Source organism: Hyaena hyaena, unplaced genomic scaffold (genome assembly GCF_003009895.1).
Source record: "Hyaena hyaena isolate Hyena2069 unplaced genomic scaffold, ASM300989v1 scaffold_286, whole genome shotgun sequence".
NCBI lineage: Eukaryota > Metazoa > Chordata > Mammalia > Carnivora > Hyaenidae > Hyaena > Hyaena hyaena.
Window position 1 is genome coordinate 1,909,758 of NW_024080918.1, and position 25,913 is coordinate 1,935,670.

Genomic DNA, 25,913 nt, shown 5'->3' on the forward strand with positions numbered 1-25,913 from the left:
TTTTTAAAGCCAAAAACTGCATCCAGGAAAACAAAATAAACCTAGAATGTGGGTCAGCTGTGGAGTGTAGAATTAGATAGTATAAAAAGTTACCTATTTATAAGGTCAAGCACTTAAGTATTTTACATCTAGATGTGGATTAATCAGATCTATGCTTCTTTTGGTTGGGATGATAGTGATCATCGGAAGGCTGTGTCATCTCAGTCTCCTGGGGAGCAGACATAAGACAAATCAGAAGTGAAAAAGCTTTATAAAAGAAAATACCCAAGAAATATAAAAGGATAAGAGAGTTCAAGTAGGTAGGAAGGGCCTTCAGACTGCAGTACAAGTCTGACAGCCATGAATGGAAAGCACAGGAGGGTTGGAAGGAAGAACCTCAGACTAGTGAAGTTCTGAGAAAGCCTTGTAGGGCTGGTGGGGAGCCAGAGCAAGCACAGCTTGCTAGGCAGAAATAACCCCTCTGTGGTGTCCCAGCACACTGTTGGGGGCAGTCAGAGGAGAGTATAAGCTTGAGTGTTGCAGTGGATCCTGAATGAGGCTAGCTCACTCTAGGAAGCATGTTGATTCAAATGGCACATCTCAATGGCTGCCACAAAGACTGTGTGTGATATGATTTCATGTGACAAACATTTATTGGTTTTCATTTTGTATGATTACTGTGCTAGGCACTACTGGGGATTTTGAAATTTCTTCATTCATTCATTTCATTATTTGCTCATTCTAACATGCATTCAATAATATTAATTGATGGCCTATCCTGTCCCAAGCACTAGATTAGTGTGGAATGCATAATTTAAATTTCTTAATTCTATTTAGAGACCATTGTTGACGTATGTATCTCACTTTTTCTGTTCCAGGATCAAAGCATTTGCTGGTCGCTCATTAAAATGTTATAAAACTCTAAGATTAGAACCCACACACACAAACTCTTTCAGGTGCCTTATTTCAAATTTTCCTTAATGGATGTAAGCTTTAAAGGTCAAGGATGAGGGAATTAAATACTGAAAAGAATCCCCACCAGGTGAAAGTGGAAACAGCTAATCTTATTTAATATCATGTTGTGGTAACTCCACACTTGCATAATACAGCTTTCTGCCAAGAATGCAGCTGCTTTCTATAGTTTATAAGGAATATATGTGAAGTATGAAAATATTGCAGTGCTGGTGGGCTGTGAAGAATGCCAAGTTTGCTGAGAAGCTTATGCTCTGATGTGATACCTAGGCATAAACCTAAGATTGGAGATGAAGAGACATAAGTAGTGATATTAAGGTTAGACCATATTTGCATTTATTTGGGGGTGCTAAGAAATCCTGTGTATCAAGTATTTCTTCTCTACATAGCAATTTCTTTTTAATACCTACTGTAGCTGCTTCTGTATGCATTTTGATGTTCTTATTTCCCTTCTCTTTCTCATTTGGGTGACATAGATGCTGCACAGAGCTGTTTGTGTTGCATCAGCAAAAGTGCCTTTCCCCCATAGCCATAGCTGCTGCATGCATCATTAGTACAGCATGTAGTGATTTTAATGTTATTTCTAAACCTCCTTCACCTCATGCCATTATTTTAATTTAGAACCAACTGTTCAGCCATATGGAGCAGTTTGTCATTCAACATCTGTATGTTCTTGCAAAATATGAATTTGTGTGCTTTATGCCTTCCAATGTGTTATATTTCATATGGAAAAGACAAATCTTTTCATTTTATTAATGTTTTCATTGACTGAATCTCCCATTTATTTTTTCCCTTGGAGAGCTTAATGTTAGATCGGGATGCTTGTAAAAGTGACAGTGTCAGGAAATGGATACCTGTATTCTATAACTTAGCCTCACTTGAGTCCACAGATAAACAGAAAGGGCAACTTGCTGACCATTTGTTTTTGTGTTTCACAAGTTATTAATCTGCCATCCATTTTGTTCTAACCCCAAAGCAGCCAAATATCCAAAATAGCATTACAGATAGAACGGCCCTGAGTTACTTCTTTCTAGTCCGATCTCTTGCCTGTCTGCTCTCTGCCTTCCTAACATCATTCAATCGATGTTTTGCTAAAGGTGCAGTGACTGTCTTCCCATCTGTAGACCCTTTCTCATGGCCCTGATGGAGCGGGTGCCTGGGCAGACATGTTTATGTACAGTAACCCCACCCATTTTCCCAAGTATCACTTGATTAGAGGTGAATCTGAATCTAAGAAGTAACAATTTGATTCTCTTCCAGAGTTTGCTGTCACACCTGGACAGATCATTAATTGTGAGGCAGTTTTGGGTAGTGCTTTGGATAGGGCAGTGCTTCTGGGTATAGATCTGGCTACAGAACTGTCCATTTATTAGCTATGTAATCTTGGCGAAGTTACTTACCTGCTCCATGCTAGAGTTTTCTCATCCATAAAATGTAATCCAAAAATGTTCTCAGAATGAAAAAATTTTCAGGGTACCTGGGTGGCTCAGTTGGTTAAGTTCTGACTTTTGATATTGGCTCAGGTCATAGTCTTGTAATCGTTGAGCTTGAGCCCTGAATCAGGCTCTGCACTGTAAGAAGCCTGCTTGGGATTCTCTCTCTCCCTCTCTCTCTGCCCCTTCCCCCTCTGGCACCTGCACTTGCTCTCTCTCTCTCTCTCTGCCTCTCTCTCTCTCAAAATAAATAAACTAAAAAAAAAAGAGAGAGAGAGAGAGAGAGAGAGAAATTTTCATAACCATTAGGCAGCAAAACCTAACCTACTTAAATTCATTTGATGACCATGACTTGACAGGAGGGTATGTGTTCTTTTTGTCTTGTCTCTTGGTTTGAATAGTCATATATCTTCCTGCAGAAATAGCAATATTTATGATTATGGAATCCAGCCTCAAGATTTTTTGGAAAGGGATTGTGGATCAATTTGTACCTATCTTATGTTTTTGTTTTGAGGATTAAGTGAATTATTCTGTGTAAAAGTGTTTAGAACAGTCCCTGGTCCATGTTGAGGTCCATAGGAAACCCTCGAAAAGTGTAAGCTCTGCTTTTTACCTTGTCTGCATAGGTTTCACTTTGCTGCAAGGAACAGTTTCACTAAGATGAACACCTGCTGAGTGCTAGACCTGTCTTGAGCCTTGGGGACAGGATAAGTTTTCTTTACCAAGATGGGCATAATACCTCCCTTTATGTGGATGACAGTCTATGTTAATTAACAGGAAATTAAAGTAAAGCAAGGTAATTATTAATAGAGGAGGAATTGGGGATTAAGGGATCATAGTTTAGTGGCAGGTAAAGGTCTCCCTGAGTAGGTTCACCAGGTGACTAGATAGGGGAAACCTGTTCCAAGCCAAGGAAAGAGGCCTCAGGCCTATGAAGGAAGGCTCAGAGGGAAGAAGAGGGCATTCAGGTCCTTGTCCCCTCAGTTTACATGCCCTTGTGCCTTCCACTCTTTTCCCCCAGGAGCAGGGAGGTTGCTTCCTTTAAAATTGAGGGCAGGGTTGCCTGGGGGGTGTGGGGGGGGTGTCAGTTGATTCTTGATTTCAGCTCAGGTCATGATTGTGGGTTTGAGCCCCACAGCAGGCTCTGCACTGACATTGTGGAGCCTGCTTGGGATTCTCTGTCTCTCTCTCTCTGCCTCTCCCCCACTCAGTCTTTATCTCTCTCTCTCTCCTTCTCTCAAAATACATAAACATTAAAATAAAATAATAAAATAAAATAAAATAGAGGGCAAGGAGAAGCAAAGTAGAATGTATGTTCCCAGTGGGCTGCTCAGGAAAAGAAGGAGCAAGTTCCTGGGTTGCCTAGACCATGCTAGTCTCATGATTCTGGGAAATCACTCAGGCAGAGATGCTTGATGTGGTTGGTGCAAGAGGCCTAGCAAATTTATTCATCTCTCCATGGTGGAAGAAACGTTAGGAGTAGAGCAGAAGCATTCACCACCCCTAACTCCCTGGCTGCTTTCAAAAGTTGCTTTCAGTCATGTGTGCGCTAGGATATTAGATCATCATGATTTTAAAATCCCCTCTAAACTAAGATTAAAACATGTATAGAGCAGTGGCCAAGAGTCTCCACTAAATAATGCACTTATGTGCTTAACATAGAGTAGGCAGGCTCTTCTCTTTGGTTCTTATGCATCATATGTATTTTATCATAAAATGTATTCAAAAAGAAATAAATAACCTGTAATCTCAAATGCTCCAAAGTTGAATAGCTATTTAGTAATAGAATATGGAATTGATATTAGCATCGGTACCTTTAAAATTTGTCCTATATTACGACTTTTGGCCTGTAATTACTCACTAATACGTAGAAAGTAAAAAGAAAAATTTACTTAAATTTGTCATTTACTGCTAGTGTGGATTCTCCTATCACATCAGTCATGAGTACTGTATTTTTATACATTGAAAAAAATATAGAGTTTGGGGTGCCTGGGTGGCTCAGTTGGTTAAGCGTCTGACTTTAGTTCTGGTCATGATCTCGCGTTTGTGAGTTCGAGCCTCACATCGGCCTCTTAGCTGTCAGTGTAGAATCTGCTTTGGATTCTCTGACTTCCTCTTTCTGCCTCTCCCCTGTTTGTGCTCTGTCTCTCTCTCAAAAATAAACATTAAAAAATATACATGTAAGTTAAACTAATAGCTTAAATGAAAATTGTAAAAAATAAAAGGTATTAATTAATACACATATCAGTGTTACTGTGAATAATTCATATTAAAAATTTTTAAATACTTCTTAATTATTAAGCATTTATTATCTGTAATAACAAGCTTTTCCAGGACAAGTTTTTCCCGAGCGACTTTATTGCAGGTTGTGGTCTTTCTCCTTATTCTCTGCCCCTTCATCTACGTACCTTTGACCTGCAGTACTGTTTCCACTCATGGTGAACTGGAAGAGAAGGAATGAGGCCCACACAATTCATCATAAGAAGCTGGACTTGACATTCTTCTCTAAATAAAGTGTTATTTGAATTTTTTTTACTAAATAGATTTTAAACAGATGTTTATTCTACATTTGCCTTATCTGAGAGAATTAGTATCACTTCTTTAAATATGGTTGTTTTAAAGAGAAGCAAATTAAATTCTTCCTCCTTTATCTGCTTCCAGTTCTCTATATGTTTTGTGCCAATTGAGAGAAATCTCTCTTCCTTCAGTATTGATGTTTGCAAGCTTCTTTCTCTTCTCACCACTCACTCACATACTTATAGGCAGTTCCTTCAATTAGATAAATAAAATAAAAAAGTAAAAAAGTCTTGAATAACTGTTTGAATAACTGTATTTGTTGGTACCTACTTTTTTTTAAAAGAATTTTCATTGGATATATTGCACTGTATGAGTATTAAACAGATGTGAATTGGACAAAGTCAATTTTTGGGTTTACAAGTTTTTTTAGAATCTCTAGAATTTCAGTTGTCCAGAATTAGATTAATCATAGTCCTTATTTCATGATACTATCTCGTTATTGGTCTGTATATGGCCTGCTTTTATTTAGTGTTTTTAAGGTTACTGTCCCATTTGTGACACCCTACATCTAAAACAAAACCTACATTCCTGGCAATGACCTGTTATTTAACCAAATGACTCTACTCCATTCCCCTGGACATCCCCCACTTCTGTCAGGGAGCCATTTTTTGAATTTAGGAATCATTAGTTCCTTATTTTCTTTCTTTATAAATTCTTACTATGTCTATGTTTATTCCCCATAAGTATTTTTAATATTTAGTTGTTTTTAGTTCTATTAAAGGGGTTTCATACTGTATATAATCTCATGTTTACATTTTTAAAAATGTACTATTATGTTACTAGGATGCTCTGTGTTTTGCGTGTTGTCGTATTTCATTCATTTTGATTACTGTATAATAGTTCATGGGAATGAGTGTATCAGTTTATTCTCCCATTGAACGACAGTTAGGATGTTCCCAGGTGTTTGCAATTGTGAATAACTGTTAGAACATTCTTGTAAATGGTTCTTGTTTTTAACCGCTGAGAGAGTTTCTCTTAGGAATAAAATTGCTGGGTTATAGGGTATATGAATTTTTACCTATAGGAGATAATACCGAGCCATTTTTGAGTGACTGCACCAGTAGCTACTCCTTCCAACAGTGTCTAAGAGACCCTGCATGTCCCTGTCTCTCCAGCAGTTGGCATTGTCGGACTTTTAATTTTTGTCCGTTAAACGGACATGAAGTGATATCTTATGGCAGATTATTTTTTAGTATAATTTATTGTCAAATTGGCTAACATACAGTGTGTAAAGTGTGCTCTTGATTTTTGTGGTAGATTCCCGTGGTTCATTGCTTACATACAGCACCTAGTGCTCATCCCAACAAGTGTCCTCCTCAATGCCCATCACCCTTTTTCTCGTCTCCCCCACCCTCACCCCCATCCACCCTTAGTTTGTTCTCTTTATTTAATAGTCTCTTGCAGTTTGCCTCCCTCCCTCTCTGTTTGTAACTATTTTTTCCCCTTCCCTTCCCCCATGGTCTTCTGTTAAGCCTCTCAAGATCCACATATGATGAAAACATGATATCCTTCTCTGACTGACTTATTTCACTCAGCATAAGACCTTCCAGTTCCATCCATGTTGCTGCAAATGGCATGATTTCATTCTTTCTTAATGGTTTATTTTTTAAACTTAAGACCCTAATCCCTCTAGAGTTTTTTTTTTTAATTGAGTGAGTGGACTCAACTTGATTTTTTAAGTAAAGCGTACTATTTTTCAATCTCCATGTATTGATTTAATTTGGATTTAACTTAAATTTTAACTTCAAACTTAATCTCTTCTTACTCCCATGGTCTGGCTTGCCACCTGTGTCATACACCAAAGTTGCATAAATGCATCGGATTTTTACTCTGGGGTAGTCAATGAATCAGTGTGAGTGTGAGTGTGTGTGTGTGTGTGTTTATGTTTGAATTACATATATTCAATCTTAGAATTTCAGACACACACACACTTAGGTTTTCAAATAACTTTGATTTTTCACTAGGTTTTGGATATAGTAAAAACAAGTATTCGTACAATTCTTCCACGCATCTGGAAGGTACCTGACGTCGAGGAAGTAAATTTATATCGGATTTTCAACAGGGTTTTTAATCGCTTACTCTGGAGTCATGGTCAAGGACTGTGGAATTGTTTCTGTGATTCAGGGTAAGTTCTAAATTATCACTTATTACTGTTGCTTTTAATATTTTATTATTGAGTTATAGGAAGGTCAATAAAATGGTTGAATTTCTATAACGATCTCTTAAAATATGGATTTTTTTACTGCATATAATTTTTTTACTCAGCTATAATTTACAGCAGTTAAGCTGATTTCAATGAGATAATGAATATGAACACCTAACTGATTTGAATTTAATGGAGAGACAACAGTCTTAATTAATAAAAAATCTCAATTACAAATCAATATCCTTAAGGTTCTTCTGCTTTTGCCTTCATACAACAGACCCAAAATATGGCTGCTACTCCTCTCCAAAATTTCAGTCCTGCCAAAGCTGTTGAGACAAGTTGTTGTCACTTTAGCCTTAAGGTATCTAAAACATTCCATACCTCCCTTTCAATCAGAAACGGCTACCTTTCTTAATCCCTTTGTTATGCAGGTTTGGTTTTTTAAGGGCTTCTTCCTTCTCCTTCACAGTCTTTATTCAATTGTTTGCTAAATCCCGTTAGTTTTTCTGTCACATTCCCATGGGGGCTATTTTCTTTTTCATTGTTCTTAGCAATGATTAAGTACTTATTGCTGCGTTGAATACTTTCGGAGATAAGAGTTGAATTCCACACAGATCCTGCCCCAAGAGTCTTAAAAATGATAATAGTTAAAGCTATACTACTTACTGTATGCTAGGCATTGTCCTAAGCACTTTATGTATAAGGGGTGATTTAATCCTCATAATAGGCTTTATAATTTATCTCCATTTTGTAGACAAGGAAACTGAGGCACAGATAGGTGCCTAGTGCACCTGGGATTTGGACTCAGGGAGCCTGGCCCCAGAATTTATGGTCTTAACGAGTAAGCTCTATTGCCCCTAGTAGACAAAAGAAGAGATACAGAAAAGTAATGATTATAAAAGAGATATAAGTATTCTAGACTTTTTATAGAAAGGCTAGGTAAAATTAGTAGATTTCTAGACCTTTTTGCCTGTAGTTTTTTGTTTTCCATATCCATCCTACTGTCAGGTCATTTCCTAAAATCTGTAGTGATTCCCCTCATTTATCATTAAAGTCTAGTGTTCTTATCTAGACACACAACAGTCTCTAATATGCTGGTTCTTTCCTATTTCTCTAGTCTTCTTTGTCATTACTCTTCTACTTAAAGCTTGTTCTAGAAAAAAACAAGCTTATTATTTTTTAAATATCTTTATTTAAAAAATGTTTTTTATTTTTTTAAAATATTTTTTTACTTCTGAGAGAGAGAGAGAGAGAGGAGAGAGCATGAGCAGGGGAGGGTCAGAGAGAGAGGGAGACACAGAATCCAACACAGGCTCCAGGCTCTGAGCTGGCTGTCAGCACAGAGCCCGACACAGGGCTCGAACCTATGAACCATGAGATCATGATCTGAGCCACCCAAGCGCCCCTTTAAATATCTTTAAAATGTATTCTTTTCTTCATCAGAGCTTTTGATGTCCTTGAGTATCTGCACCAGGCTGCTTACCACAACCTCATCCCTCCAATTCTCTTTGCATTATTTAAATCTATTGTAAAGACCCAGCCAGTGCGTCCTTTTAGGTAAAATCCTAACAGACTATTGTAGTCTGAAATGATACCTGAATGTCCTCCATTTAAATATCTGGTCATCTAGTACTGATTCATTCATACCAGTTGCAGACTTACTCTCACCACTCTGTTTCCTTAGTAGCCATTCACCAACAGGAATAATTTCTAAGGTGCTCTGGTTTGTGGTAAAATCTGAGCGTATTCTTAGCTATAAATTATTTCTACAGAGAGTTAAGTGGACTATTTGAACTATACTCCATGGCCTGTTAGTTGTTGGCTCTCTGTAGAAGTTCTCTCAATCTAGATTCACAGTTGGAATGGGTTTTTTTTTTTTTTCCTGTTTGTTGATCCATTGGTTGGAATGCTATATATGAATCCTAGCTATTCTACACAGGGAAAGCAGTCAGACAGTCTGCTACTGACATTGATGCTGGTAGCTTTGAGTTCATAAGATAATCTCCAACTCCAGACTCTAAAGATGCCAATCAAGTGGTTCTTTTTTGCCTCTAGGGCTCCTTTTCCCTGAACTATTTTGGTGAAATATTAATTGATTCAGAATATTTTTCTCTTGTTCCTTGGACAATACGCCCCTTAAATTTCTTTGGTGGTATCTATTACTATTGGTATCGATGATGAGAGTTAATAACATTTAGTGAAGACTTACTAAAAGCCTGACACTGTTTTACATACTAAATAGTCTTATAATTGCCACTTTAGTATTTTGAGTTAATTATTATTATTATTCTCATTGTATAGATGAGGAAATTAAAGCGTAGAGAGAGCATATAATTTATCCAAGCTTTTAGAGTAACTAGGTGAGAACAGATTTAAACCCAGGTTGTCAGAGACAAGAGCCCAAGCTCTTAACTGTGTATTTTACAGAGTCCCTTCAAAGCAGCATTGCCAGTGGTTGCCAAGCTTGCTTGATTGCAAGTCCCATAGCCTTAGCCAGAGCCCCATCCCCACCACACCTGGACAAATAGAGCAGAGGTAGCTCTGAGCTCAATTTGACCTCCATACTCCATCCATTTCTTTAAAACTTTGGTGGTTCATAGAGGTAAGTTTAACACTGGATTTTATTTTGCAGACTTACTAATGGGTTTCTTAGGCCTCCTCAGTTTCATGAAGTCACATAGCATTGTGTGTGTTTGACTCACAGGTTAGACCCAGAATAGTTCCAGTAATCCTTTCAGTCATGTTTAGTCAATGCATACTCCTTTAACGTTTAGCCTAACAGCCTAGTAGTCAAGGTAAAACTCTACTCTGAATTCAGTTCTAAGGGAATGATTTTAATAAAAAGCACAGCTGTCATTCACAGTTAGGTGTAAAATCTTGGAAAAATATAATTCAAATAACTCTAGGCCACCTTAATTTTTGCCTCTGCCTGTCAACACCCCAATAACAAAACAAAATAAATAAACCACTCCCTGCCCACATCCAGAGACATCAAAGAATATCGTAGGTACCTTTGTGGCAGGTGTCCCTAGAGTTGGCCCAGAAGTTTTACTGATGCACCAAATAGAAAACACCCTTATCCCTCTTTCTTATTTTTTAGGCTTCTGAAGCCCATGCTCAGTGACCCTTCTTGTTACATGGAACCTTCTCTTGTTATATCATATGATGCCCCACATTCTGAATATTAGCTCTTAGAATTTTCATGAATAAAATTATCCACCATATTTTGCTGGGATAAAGGAAGTCTAGGTGCTGTGGACTCAAACTCAGGTCTGAGAGCTCAGGAAAGGTAGCCACAGGATGTAACATTTCAGCTGAGACTTGTAGGAAAAGGAAGAATAGTTTTCCAGGTAAAACAAAGAAGAGGAGGCAGAGGGTCATATGGGAAAAGAAATGTATTGTTTGGAAAAGCCCTTTCTCCACTTCAAACTATGATAACATATACCCCAAAGAAAGAGTCTGTTTGGAGCCATTCACTAGCCAAAGGCATTTTCTAGTGGAAGTTTGTCATGGAAAAGCTTTTCTCTTAGAATCTTTGGGCAAGAAGAAATGATAAGGAATATTCTAAGCAGTCTGCTTCCAGGCTGAATTATATGCCTACTTAAAAATATATGCATAACATATAGACTAAAAATGACATGAACTTTCCTGTTCTCATATTACTTTCAATTGGATGTGTTGTTGTTAGTACTTTTCAGCTCAATTGTTGCGGTTTATCCAGTTGGTATAGGTCAGTTTTTGTTTGTTTTGTTTTCACTCTCCTTTCTCCTTTCTGCTACTTAACTTAGGTCCACTCAGTCGTCCATTCAGACTTCTACTAGAGAAGGAGAAAAAAATGAATCGGTTTTACTTTGTAGATAACTGCTTTATTAAATGTCTTGATGAGAAAGTTGGTGAAAAATATTGGATTGCTGGATTATAAGAGGCTTTTCAAGTCTCTGGATTTCATTAAAACCTTCCCTTTATTGCCAGAGGTATTCAGTATTCTGTATTTTATTGTTATATTATTAAAAACTGTTGGTTAAAGATATTTCCTGTCATATATCTCTGAGCATTAGGGAGTACTAATTTTTTTAAAAAATGTTTATTATTGAGAGACAGAGACAGAGCATGAGCAGGGGAGGGGCAGAGAGAGGGAGATACACAGAATCTGAAGCAGGCTTCCAGGCTCTGAGCTAGCTGTCAGCACAGAGCCTGACGTGGGGCTCGAACCCATGAACCGTGAGATCATGACCTGAGCTGAAGTCGGACGCTCAACTGACTGAGCCTCCTAGGATCCCCCCAATCAAATTTTTAACCACATAATTTTTCTTTTTGAATTTATGGATTTTGGCCCTTCTGCTTTTTGGAGTTTAGGTTCAGAAAGAAGGAAGATGAGACTTTGGGTTATTTAATAAAGTAACTGGTATTGTAAATTATTCTTCCATCTTTTCACCTTCTTATTTCTACATGCCTCTATATGTCAGGTAGTGGATAGGTGGTGGGGACATAGTTCTAACATACTCAGTTTGGAAGATAGGTTTCCTTTGTGCAGAGAAAGTTAGCCTAGTACCAAATGAAGCAATTCCTATTCATTTTCTTTTTTTTTCTTTATGAACACTGGTGTGATGACACTTAGATATGAATTAATAGAGTAGAATGTGGTCTTTGGCCTGTGGTGGTGAACATACACAACAAAATTTGGTAACAGACTTTGGTCCATATGTTTATTTTAATATTTAAGGAAGATGGAGAGATTGAGAAGCCAGAGCTGGTCATATTGTAATTCATATAATATTCAGAATGTTCTGGCAAGTTACAGTGTTCTAGAAGAAGCTCTTTTATCTTTCTTCCATTTTATTTGTTCTTTTCTTACCTCTCTATACTCCAAATCAGGAAAACAAAAATTGCCATGATGTATGCAACTTGATAGAAGATTTAATCAAATGGCTCCAAAGGATCAAAATAAAAATATATCCAAGTTAAGAGGAGAGGATGTAACAAAATCCAGAATTTCTGTGGAGAGAAAAGTTCTAAGCAGACAGTCATAACATGGGATGTTTTCTTAAATGTATTTGTATTTATATGAAATTTTTATTTCTCTGGGCCTAAACATGTAGGGCTTTGAAATTAAGACATATTAATTATAAACACATTCCTTAATTAATTGATATTCTCCAATATTTTTCTTGATCAAATTAAGTTAGGTTGGTTTCACACATACACAGGCATATAAGGATATATACAAACGTATATGTGTTATATCTTATTTTTCTTATATTTAGTAATAAATTAAAACTTATTTTTAAAATGAGTTTACTAACATATTACTGCTTCTTGAATGCAAATAACTTTCTTAAGATAATAAAAACAGTATTATATTTAGTCCCAAACATCTCAGAATATGGAAGAAAATTTATTCCTTTTAGTCTATTTATTTGAATCTCATTCCTTTTAAGAAAATCTGTCATTCACTGATGACATGCTCTCTTTTTAGGACCACGTTTCTCCTGAAAAAATAAACAGTAGCCTTTCTACTAAAAAATACCTTTCTGAGTTTCTAAAGCATTTTAAAAAATTCCAAAGATATCAAATATCCACAGAAGATTGAAAATGGAGTCTTTGAATTTCCCACTGGGAAGTACATTTCTTCAGAAAAATATTTTCCTTAATATTTTTTTCTTTCTGAAAATCTACTCTCTTCTTTCTCTGAGGATTAAGTGAGTTGGTTTATGTAAAATGAGATTTGAACCATTACCAAGTCTCAAATAAAACTTTCCCCTTGAGACTTAAAAAGAGTTTTATTTACACTAAGGAAATAATTCTCTCTCCCCCCCGCCCCGTGTAGTGGTGGGTTTGGGTGATGAGGTGTTTCCTGATTGGGATCATCACAGTAAATTTAGGAATTATAAGTACATTTATATGTGTTTGTGTACCTACATGTGTGCATACACACACACACACACACACACACACACACACACACAACTTTAAGTTTACCAAGAAAGTGTGTACTACTACCTGCTTTGGTATAAGTTGAGTGCACTGAAGGAGGAAGGACACTACGTTTGAGATTGCAGTCGGGCAGTATTTATTGAGATAACATTACCTCTACAATACAGAAACTGTGCTCTAGAAATATCATGGATATAATTACATCTGAAAGGGTTTTGAAAGGAGTGGTCATAGTCAAGGGATTAATTTACATGCTCCTAGCACACACACCACAAATAAAATCACAGCAAATTTTAAATTCTTTTGAGGATCATTTTTTTCCTATTTTTTTCGTCTTTTATGTTTTCCCCTTTTTAAAAAAATATAAATTTTAGTTAGCATATAGTGCAATATTGGTTTCAGAAGTAGAATTCAGTGATCATCACTTACATACAACATCCAATGCTCATCACAGCAAGTGCCCTGCTTAGTACCCAATCACCTTTCTAGCCCATGCCCCACCCACCTCCCTCCATCAACACATAGTTTGTTCTCTGTCATTAAGAATCTCTTGTGGTTTGTTTCCTTCTCTTCTCTTCCCCACCCCCTTTCTCATATGTTCATCTGTTTTGTCTCTTAAATTCCACATATGAGTGAAATCGTATGGTATTTGTCTTTCTCTGATTGACTTATTTCCCTTAAGATAATGCATTCTAGCTCCATCCATCTCATTGCAAATATCAAGATGTCATTCATTTTGATATCTGAGTAATATTCCATTAAATATACATATAACATCTTCTTTATCAGTTCATCAGTTGATGGACATTTGGACTCTCTCCATAGTTCAGCTATTGTTGATAATGCTGCTGTCAACATTGGAATGCATGTACTCCTTCGAATCTGTATTTTTATATCTTCTAGGAAAATACCTAATAGTGCAATTGCTGGATCCTATGGTAGTTCGATTTTTAGTTTCTTGAAGAACCTCCATATTGCTTTCCAGGGTGGCTGCACAAATTTGCATTCGCACCAACACTGCAAGAGGATTCCCTTTCACTGCATCCTTTCCGACACCTGTAGTTTCTTGTGTTGTTAATTTTAGCCATTCTGACAGATGTGAGGTGGTATATCATCATGGTTTTGATTTGTATTTCCCTGATGATGAGTGATGTTGAGCATCTTTTCATGTGTCTGTTAGCCAGCTGGGCGTCTTCTTTGGAAAAGTGTTTATTCGTGTCTTCTGCCCATTTCTTAACTGGGTTATTTCTTTTTTGGGTGTTGAGTTTGATAAGTTCTTTCTAGATTTTGGATAATAACCCTTTAACAGATATGTTGTTCACAAATACCTTCCCCCATTCTTTAGACTGTCTTTTAATTTTGTTGTTTGTTTCCTTCACTGTGCAAAACCTTTTCACTTGATGAAGTCTCAAACATAAGTAGTTCGTGTTTGCTTTTGTTTCCCTTGCCTTCAGCAGTGTTGCCTAGTAAGAAGTTGCTGCAGCTGAGGTCAAAGAGGTTATTGCCTCTTTTCTCCTCTAGGATTTTGATGGTTTTCTGTTTCACATTTAGGTCTTTCTTCCATTTTGAATTTATTTTTGTGTATGGTGTCAGAAAGTGGTCCAGTTTCATTCTTCTGCATAATGTCATCCAGTTTTCCCAACACCATTTGTTGAAGAGACTGTCTTTTTTTCCACTGGATATTCTTTCCAACTTTGTCAAAGATTAGTTGGCCATATAGTTGTGGATCCATTTCTGGGTTTTCTACTCTATTCCACTGATCTATGTGTCTGTTTTTGTGCCAGTACCATAGTGTCTTGATGACTGCAGCTTTGTAATATAGCTTGAAATTTGGAATTGTGATGCCTCAAATTTTGTTTTTCTTTTTCAACATTACTTTATTTGGGGTCTTTTCTGGTTCCATACAAATTTTAGGACTGTTTATTCCAGCTCTGTGAAAAATGCTGGTGGTATTTTGATAGGGATTGCATTAAATTGGTAGATTGCTTTGGGAACTATTGACATTTTAACAATATTTGTTCTTCCAGTCCATGAGCATGGAATGCTTTTACATTTTTTGGTGCCTTCTTCTATTTCTTTCATGTGTGTTCTGTGGTTTAGATAGACAGAAGTATAGATCTTCTACCTCTTTAGTTAGATATATTCCTAGGTATCTATTGTTTTTGGTGCAATTACAAATGGGATCAAGCCCTTGATTTCTTTTTCTTCTGCTTTATCGGTGTATAAAAATGCAACAGATTTCTTCATGTTGATTTTATATCATGCGACCTTACTGAATTCTTTATTTTCATCATTAACTGATTTATATATTTGGGTACTTCCAAGTCGGGGGCAAAAATCATTTGTCAGATCTTCTTGATGGATAGGGCCATTATGATATAATGCCCTTCTTCATTTCTTGTGACAGTCTTTGTTTTAAAATCTTGTCTGATTAAGTATGGCTACACTGCTTTTCTTTTGACTCCAGGACCATGAGAGATGGTTCTCCATCCCCTCACTTTCAATCTGCCTGTATCTTTAGCTTTAAAATGCTCTTGTATGCAGGATATAGGTGGATCTTGTTTTTTATCCATTCTGATACCTTGCGTGTTTTGATTAGAGCATTTAGTCCATTTATATTCAGAATGTTAATTGAAAGATATGAATTGAGTGCCATTGTGTTACCTGATGATGCTCTCTGTTCCTCTCTAATCTCTGTTGCTTTTGCTTTTGGTCTTTTTTTTTTCTTCCTTCCTCAGAGTCCCCCTTAAAATTTCTTGTAGGGTTGGTTTAGTGATCGTAAACTCCTTTAGTTTTTGTTTGTCTAGAAAGCTATTTATCTCTCCTAGTTTGAATGACAGCCTTGCTGGATAGAGTATTCTTGACTGTATATTTTTTCCATTCAGTACATTGAATATATCTTGCCCCTCCTTTCTGGCCTTCCAGGTTTCTGTGTACAGATCTGTTGTTAACCTTATCTGTTTTCCCTTGTAGGTTAAGGATTTCTTTCCCTTGCTGCTTTTAGGACTTTTTCCTTGTCTGTGTATTTTGTGAACTTGACTATGTATCTTGGCGATGGCTGGCTTTTTTTAATTTAATGGGAATTCTCTGTGCTTCTTGGATTTTGATGTCTGTGTCCCTTCACAGATTAAGGACATTTTCAGCTATAATTTGCTCAAATAAACCTTCTTCTTCCTTTTCTCTCTCTTCATCTTCTGAAACTCCTATGATACAAATGTTATTGTGTTTCAATAAATTGCTGAGTTCCCCAAGTCTGCCTTTGTGATCCCTGACCTTTGTTTCCCTCTTCTTTTCAGCTTCATTATTTTCCATAATTTTATCATCTTTATCACTTATTTGCTCCTCTGCCTTATCCATCCTTGTTTTTATGTCTTCCATTTGGGTTTGCATCTCAGTTATAACATGTTTAATTTCAGCCTGACTAGATTTTAGTTCTTTTGTCTCTGCAGAAAGAGAGTCTCTGGTGTCTTCAATGCTTTTTTCAAGCCCAGGTAGTATCCTTATAATCATTGTTTTAAATTCTAGTTCAGACATATTACTTACATCTGCATTGATTAAATCTCTGGCCATCGTTTCTTTCTGTTCTTTGTTTTGAGGTGAATTTCTCCATCTTCTCATTTTGGAGGAAGAAAACAACAACAATAATAATAGAATGGAATAAAATTGTAAAAACTTTTAAAATCAAAGGAAGCTAGAGCTTAGGTATGTTTTGGTCTGCTTGTTAAGAGAAGCTTGACAGAAAAAAGTGAAAAGAGAAAAGAAGAGAGGAAAATTTTTTAAAAAATTAAATTTAAATTTAAAAAAGTGTCCATTCTGTATCCAAGAAACAAAAGAGAAACAACAACAACAAAAAGAGGCAACAACAACAAAATGAGCAAATGAACAAAGAAACAAACAAAAAAACAAATGAAACTACATCCAGTTTCCCCTAGAGCTGAAACTTTGCTATAGTCTATGGTAGATGAAACTCTTGGAAAGGATTTGTGCTGGTCTTCTGGAGAGGGGCCTGCTGCTCAGATTCTCAGGCCAGTTTGCCCCAATGGAGATGTGGCTGGAGGCCACAGGGGTGCAGGGCTTGATGTAATGGCTCTGTTCTCCACTTGGAGGTCCTGTTTAGCTCACTGGGATGGATCAGTGTTGGTCGGCTAATAATGATAAATGGCTTCACCCCGCTCTCTAGTCTCCAGAGAAGGAAATTTGCACCCTCACAAATACATGATCAGTCACCCCTCCTCTGTCCCCTGCTTCCATCAGCTCCCTGCCTTACCCTTGTCTGTGCCTGAGCACTTATCAAACAGTGCCTCTCTCCAGAGTTTTATCTCAGGCACAGTTGTTTCAAAACCCCACACCTCAGAGACCTTTGCAGTTTAGACCCTCAGTGATCTTCTGGGGGAGAGTCTCACTGCCCTGTGGCTGGCTTGTCCCAGGAAATGGTCTTGCCACCACACAGTGGCAGTGGCTCAGAGTTTATGGTAAATCACAGCACACAGCTGGTGCCAGGGTTTGCTGCCCTCAGCTGGCATCTTTGTTCCTATATTGGTGGCAGTTTGATGGTGCCCACCTTGTCTTTTACCCACAGAGAGGTTGTATCATCTCTACCAAATGCACTCCAAACCAGGAAACGATTTCTCCCCATGGGACATAGGGGATCCTTAGGCCAGTTGCCTACTCCTATGGCCTAGGCAACACCAGAGGCTGATCTCTGAAACTTCTGACTCTGTGCTCTGCTGTTTATTAAAAACTGGCAGTATTGAAACCTTCTCCCCCTCTCCCTCCAGTAAATGGTTTTAGGTAACCACTTTCTTGTGCAGTCCCCTACAGGTGTTTTCACTCTTCTTCTTTAGCTGCTTTCAGGGGGAGTGCTTTCTTAGGCAAACCTGAGTGCTGCTCTCTCCCCACCTGTCTTTCTCCTCCCCATGAAAATAGCTCCCTCCCCCTGCAGCACGACAGCTTTTCTCTGTTCACCCAGTTCACCTGTCTGCATCACGTACCTGCCTCTGCCTGTTCTCTCCCTCAAATTATGCAGATTGTTCTGTTAATCCTCAGATCTATTTCCTAGGTATTCAGAATGGTTTGATGTTGGTCTTTCTGTGTTCAAGGGAAGAGACAAGCATAGGGTCCCCTTACTATTCCACCATCTTAACTCCTCAGATCTTGGGATTACTATTGACATAAAGGTAAAGATAAAAAAGATTTTAGCCTAAAGTTTTAGAATACCTAATGTTTGAGAAATAAGCTCAATATTCTACATATACTTTAATACAGAGTAACAGAAATTTATAGGAGGTGTTGGGAAGCCATGGTGATTGCTACCCATGGTTGGTATCAGTAGTCTTTAGATACAAATAGTACATGAATTCTATGTTGTGTTTTATAATATAAAGATTAATTTTCAAATATATTTACTTTATACCTTTCAAGCATCCGCAGTCACTTCAAATATACCGAGGCCATTTCTACTTTCCTTATTGGTTTGTTGCTAGGTAAATGATAAAGCTGGTTGCCATTTTTAACAGCCACATGAGGTCATGTCTGTTTCTATGCCAACAGATCCTCTTGGGAGAGTATTTTCAGTAAAAGCCCTGAGGTGGTGACTCCTTTGCAGCTCCAATGTTGCCAGCGCCTGGTTGAGCTTTGTAAACAGTGCCTGCTAGTGGTTTACAAATATGCAACTGACACAAGAGGATCATTCTCAGGCACTGGTACAGATTGGAGCAATTCCAGGTACTTGTTTACATTTCTACACCCTGTGAGTTTTATATAAAGTAATGCCGCAATGCAGTTTGAAATTGAAAGTATCTTTTCATTTATATAGCTAGAGAAAAAGCTAAAGACCGAAAATTCATACATGCTGTTATCTACAAAAGACTTTTAATTTGCACAGGCTTTACCTTTGAAGGACCAAACAAGGACAGCAATCACAAACCTGAAGGTGACAGAAATAACCTACATGGAAATGAGATTATTTGCTTTATATACTTTTGCTTTCAAAAGCCAAGTAAAAGCATCCAAAAAATGGTAATAAACTTTTTTCCCCCAATATGGATATTTCAGGTTTATCCTTCAGCCTGATAAGCTGAGAAGATGCCTTTAGTTTTTTATTGTTAAGTATGTCTCCAATACCCCCTTCATTACCAAACAAATCTATGGGAGGTGAATTTTGTTAAGTTCCATTTAAAATTTGAACTTTAATAAATATTGTCCAGTTAAAATAGGTAGTTTTCCAAATAATAAAAAAAATAATATTGTTCTTAAGCTGCAAAAATACACAGAGTACAAAAGAAGTACATTTTAGACAATCATAGTTCCCATTAGAATTAAAGATGGATATGTGACTTAATTTTTAGTATATATACGTTGAAGTACTTCTCAAGATAGAGGAGAAAAAACCATGACTTTGAAAAACTAAGTGATAATCAAAAGATAATAGTATTCAACTAACAGCTGAACAGGCAATGAGGAAAATGGAACCACTCTAGCTTGGATTTCCTTTTGAAACACCTAGAAATTAATCTGTTTATTATGAAAATCACAGGGAGTATAATAAAGCTAACTTTCTGACTTATAACAGCAGACTGGCTTGGAATATATTTCACAAAAATTATTGAAAGATGTATTTTTAATCTTTGTATTGGATTCTGACTGTTGCCTTACCTTTAACATATTTCAACTCTGCCCCGGCAAATAGAAGATGATGGATCAGAACAATGGTAAAGGTAAAGCTAGCCATTAATATTTGAAATACATAAAGATCAAAGCAATTATTCTAGTTTCATGGTTTGACTGAAGCAAATTATTGAAATAAAAATACTACTTTCATTAATATTTTCCAATGATTTGAAAGAATGATGGTCATTATTAAGACATTACAACATGTAAATGAAGACGCTTCATTTTAAAGAGTGATACTCTAGGAGGATGATCAGGAAAATCTTACGTTCCAGTCTAGGAAGGATGGCTTCAAAATCTTTAATGTCACACGTACAATTACAGATTTTGTAACCCGTTTTCTGTTGAGGGATCTTAGAACTTTTGTAGGCAGCCCAAGTAGAATGAGGTCACTCTGTAAGAAGCAGTTACACCTTGCAGTTGGTTCAGGCCTTTTTAATTTCTCCCCCTTTTTTGTGGTCAGAAGAGATATTCTTGACTCTGGAATCTTGAGTTCTAGACTTCTGATAAATGCTCAGTATAACCCAAGTATGGTGATTATAAGCATTTTGGGGCACAAAGGTTAGTAAACACACCCTCTATTCCTGCCCAAGTCCAGCACCATTTGAGAGAGAAATGTAGGAATCAGACAGATGATCATCAGAATGTGGCTTCATTACTGAGTAATGCTACATTAGGGGACATGGTGTAGATTTGATCCAAGTGAGTTCTCTAAAATTGACTTTGAGAATTAAATGTACTGATCCAGTCATAGGCAGAGCTAGATCAACCCAAACCTTCCACACTACCCCATAAAGTCTAGTTCTGTTAGTGTTGGGTAAAGAACAAGTAAGGATGCATCCTTTCTGCAAATAGACTGATCCAACGAGAGAAGGGGGTCAAGCCAAATACACATGGTTCCTTTTTTTAAACCTGAAAATCAGGGACACCTGAATGGCTCCATCAGTTAGGCATCCAACTCTTGATTTCAGCTCAGGTTATGATCTCACAGTTTGTGAGATTGAGCCCCAGACTGAGCTCCGTGCTGACAACACAGAGCCTGCTTGGGATTCTCTGTCTCTCCCTCTCTCAGCCCCTCCCTCTCTCTCTAAAAATAAATAAATAAACTTTAAACCTGAAAATCAGATAACTCACTTCTGGTAAAAGGCCAGAAATTTGGTGGAAATTCTTCTACTTGGAAACACAAGGAGGAGAGAGAAATGAACATGTCGTTCTAATATCTAGCTATTAAAACCCAAGTCAGTGTCACATTAATTTAAAACCATGTGAAACTAGCCATATCTTCTCTCCCTTGTCAGTCAGGAACCTATAGCATTTTACTTTATATGTTGAAGTCACTTAACTTATATTTATTAATACATAGATACATTTCATTTATGAAGTTACATAACAGTATAAATTAATATTTTAATTTAATATACACCTAATAAAAATAACATATAGGGTATACCTAAATAATTTATGAGGAAATATAAATTTAGCTAATTTATCTGTAAAATTGAAAGAGAAGAAAATAGAGATAACATCAGTCAGGTTTATGGACCATGTTTATCTTTATCAAAAATGTGCATGATCTTTCTTAAGAGGCTTTAAAGTATATATGGCACCCATTCCATGGAAGAGAATAGCCTTGAATCTTGCAGTCTTAGAAAAATAATAATTTAATAGGCTTACCAAGTGGAAAGCCATTTCTTAGAGGTAGCCTCATAACTAAGCAAATAGAATGTCTATATAAACCCAGATAGTCATATATATTATATATATCACATATGATATATATATACTAGAATTAAATAGTCATATATATATATGATATATGTAGATACTAGAATTAAAATGTGTTTCTATATTTCATATACTGAGCTCCCATATAAGCTCATTTCACAAGGCATTTTATTGCTAAAAACATTTTTAGTTTTTGAGTTCAAACTTCTGCCTTTGGTAATAGAGCACTAGGTTTTTGGACAAATCTTCCCTTTAATCAGAACTAGAAAAGCTAGACAAAATCCCAATACCTTTGCTTGAAGACACTGGAGAGTTAATCAGGTACTTAGTGAGTGCTTGTTAGTACTGGATAGCACTTTTTAAAAAATGTTTATTTTTGAGAAAGAGAGAGAGAGTGGGGTAACAGAGAGAGAGGTGGGAGGACAGAGGATCTGAAGCAGGCTCAAGAGCGGAGAGCCTGATGCGGGGCTTGAACTCACAAACTGTTAGACTGTGACCTGAGCCAAAGTCAGACACTTAAACTGAGCCACCCAGGTGCCCCACTACTGAGTAGTACTTTTTATAGACTCATGGGCCTAAGAGAAAAAGTAGCAGTTCAAGGCCTACCAAAGATGGGGATATTGGTAAACACCCTAGATTCCTAGGAGTAACACTCATCCAGATGTTTTGCAAAGCGGAAGTTAACAGAATTACAAGGAAAAATAGATCTGCAACCATAGATGGAGATATATATATATTTATTTAAATTAAAGATATAGAACATCTTAACAATGTAACAGACTTAACTGTCATGTATGAAGTGAATCTAATAATCTCAGAATATAAAATATCAAGCACACCAGGAACTTTTATAAAAACCAATCATATAATGAAATAATAAAACATATTTCAACAAATTTAAGAAGACTTAACTCATACAGAGTTTTTTTTTTCAGACCCCATGCCACTAAGCTAGAAAATAATAGCAAAAATTATAATAAGAATATCTATGCTTTGGGAAGATAAAAAAATATACTTTTAAGTAACTGATGAATCAAAGAAGAAATCCTAATGGTTATAAGAAAATATTTTGAATGGAATGATAACAAAAATATTATAATAAAAAATTACAGTATGTAGACAAATCATTATTATAGGCATATTTATAGACTTAACAGTAGGCAAGAGGAAAGGTAAAAATTAAATGATATCAGTAACAATTTTGAAAAATGACAAAATGACTTTAAAATAAACCTGAAGAATACAGAGAAAGGAGAGCAGAAATTAATAATAATGAAACAAACAGAATAAAGATTAACATGGCCAAAAATGTGTTTTTGAAAAGACTAGTAAAATTGATAAACAACTTGTGAGACTGATCAAGAATACAAAAGAAGGAAATAGTTAACATCAAGAACAAAAAGGATCAGAAGAAACTAACACTGTTGATGCCTTGATCTTGGACTTCTAGTCTCCAAAATTGTGAAAATAAATCTCTCTTGTTTGAAATTTAAAGAAAAATAACCAAAAGGAGACATTACAACAGATCCTACAAACACTGAAAATTTGTAAGAAAACAGAAACAATTTCATGTTGATAAATTTGGTAATTTAGATTAAGTTAACAAATTCCTGGAAAAACACATATCTGTTATGAAAAGTGACACAACTTCTTGTTAGAAGGTCCAATATAGAAATTATTAGTTTGACTATTGAAGAAATTGAATCAGTAATTAAAAACCCTCTCAAAAGTCACTCTAGATTTACAGGTCTTCACTATACAATTCTATTAAGCCTATCTAGAGAGCAGACAAGAAGGGAATATTTTCCAACTTGTTTTATGAGGCTACCATACCTTTGATACTAAAACCTAACCAGGACATTACGGCAAAGGATAGTGACAGCTCTATCTTATTTCTGAATGTAGATGCAAAAGTCTTAAATAAAATATTCGCAAAACAAACCCAGAAACTTTAAATCAGATGATGTATCATGACCAACTTCTGTTTATTGCTTCAATTTAAGTGTGCAATTAACACTAAAAAGGGATCAATGTAATTTTTATAGAAAAAAAGATTATTTTAAAGGATACAGATAAATCACTTGATAGAACTCAGTGTACATGTTTTTTTGAAAAGTGTTTAGCAAGCTATAAACAAAAGGGAAATTCTTTAATTTAATAAAGAATAACTAAAAAAACCTACAACAATCATGACTATGATGAAATGTTGAAGGATTTCCTTATGAGATTAGGAACAAGACAAGATTGCCCGTTATTACCATTTCTATTTATTATTGTACTAGAGGTTCTACCTGCTTCTATGAGGCAAGCACAAGAAATAAAAGGCACTAAAGTAAAATTCATTGCTAGTAGATATGATTGTGTTCATAGAAATCTAAATAAATATACAGATAAGTTATTAAGTAAATTTAATAGCTTTAACGAAACCAAAGTCAAGATAAAAAAATCAGTTCTATATAAACAGCTCAAATATGAAATTTTGGATACGATATTTTCAATAGCATCAAAGAATAGTTAATACTTAGAATAAATGTAACAAAAATGTGTAAGACTTTTGGGTAGGAAAATGTAAACTCTGGAGAGATATACCATGTTCACCATTGGAATCGATATCATTAAATGTCAGTTCTCAAATAGGCCTGAACATCTCTAAGTTCAATGTAATCATAAATCCCAACAAATGGTTTTTTGGAGGCACAGAATTTGACCAAAGCTTGTTCTAACATTTATACAGAAAGGCAAAGGGCCAAGAATAGTTAAGACACTCTTGAAATAGAAAAAATAAAATGATAGGATTTATGAGCTATAGTGTAGTAAGACTTTTAAGTTAATTTAATTTAATAGTGTAATATTGCCAAATAGATAAACAGGCCAATGAAGCATTGAAAAAAGTCATAAGTAGACCTGGGCATATATAGAGGCTTGATTTATGAGAAAGGGAGGTACATATGACTTATGACAAATGAGAAAAAAATAAATTTGCTTTAAAAAATAGTGTGGAGATAATTGGGTTTCTAAAGAATAATAATAATAAAAGGAAACCTTACTGATACCATGTACAAAAATCATTTCTAGTGAATTGACTATGTAGATGTGAAAGGCAAAACCAAAGATTACAGAAGATAATATAGTAAAATATTTTTATGATTTTGAGGTATGCACAGATTATAAAAAATAGGACCAAAAATGTAATCCATAAATGAAAAGATGAATTTTACTACATAAAAATTAGGAATATATGTTCATTAGGATATATCATAAGAGGGGGTAAAAAAACAAGCCACTGAATGGAAGAAGGTATTTGCAACCTATATAACCTATGTAAGATTTTTAGATCATATAAGAACTCCTACAAAAGTCTAAGAAAAAAAACAGAACACTCTATTAAAAAATGGGGAACATATTGGAAACGAGGGAGGGTGCTATAATATAGGGTTCTGGGATTTTAGGAGCATTCAGTTATTTAACCTGGGTATCAATTTTACAAGTAATCACTTTATAATATTCATTAAGCTAGATGTTTATGTTTTATACACTTAAGAATGTATACTATACAAGTGAATTAAAGACATGGTACCATTATGGCCCTAGGCTAAGATAGCTTAAAACATCGATCTCAGAACAGGGATGGTCTTGCCTAGTGAGGCTGATGTTCATAACACATAAATAATATTTCACTCATGTACACTATTTCTTTGGCTCTATACTCTGTTAAACAGGCATGGCAGAATCTATTGGACTCTTCAGAAGAGAAAACTGAAAACTGAGGCCCTTAGGGGTTAAATAGTGTATCTAAATCCACATTGCTAGCAATTGTAAAAGTGGGTCTAGAGCTACCCCTAGCCAAAATCAAAGTTAAAACAGTGGGACAATCCACACTCATTAGGATGGCTGTTATCTCCAAAATGCAAAATAATGTGTGTTGGTGAGGATATTGAGGAGTTGGAACCCTCATGCATTGCTATCTCAGAATGTGAAATGATATGGCTGCTATGGAAAACAACTTGGTAATTCCATCAAAAAGTTCAATGTAAAATTGCTATATGACCCAGCACTTTCACTCCTGTGTATATACCCAAAAGAACTGAAAACAAGTACTCAAGCAGATGCTTGTACAACAATGTTTATAGCAACATTATTCACAATAGCCAAAAGGTGGAAACAACTCAAGTGTCCACCAACAGATGAATGGATAAACACCATGTGATATATACATACAATGGAATACTATTCAATCTATATAAAAGAATAAAATTGTGACGCATGCTACAACATGGGCAAAACTTGAAAGCATGATAACTAAATAAGCCAGACACAAAAGGACAAATATAGTATGATTTCACTTATATGAGGTATCTAGAAAATATCTAGACAAATTCATAGAGACAGAAAGTAGAATAGAGGTTACCAGGGAATGGGAGGAGGAGGAAATGGGGATTCTGTGTTTAATGGGCAAGGAGTTTCTGCTTGGGATGAAA

General features: G+C 36.0%; 1 protein-coding gene across 6 annotated transcripts in view; it reads left to right on the top strand.

Moving 5' to 3' along the window:
• TTLL7 (tubulin tyrosine ligase like 7) overlaps positions 1–25,913 on the top strand; it is a 139,150-nt gene that overhangs the window by 105,146 nt on the left and 8,091 nt on the right. For 4 of the 6 annotated variants that reach the window (XM_039246906.1, XM_039246909.1, XM_039246908.1 and 1 more), the window contains exons 19-20: positions 6,926–7,086; positions 18,592–18,765. In XM_039246906.1, the coding sequence (XP_039102837.1) occupies positions 6,926–7,086; positions 18,592–18,765 (335 nt within the window). Of the gene's footprint in view, positions 1–6,925; positions 7,087–18,591; positions 18,766–18,856; positions 18,896–18,925; positions 18,974–25,913 lie in introns of those variants that run through there. The other 2 variants (XM_039246910.1, XM_039246911.1) reach the window with 2 other exon arrangements.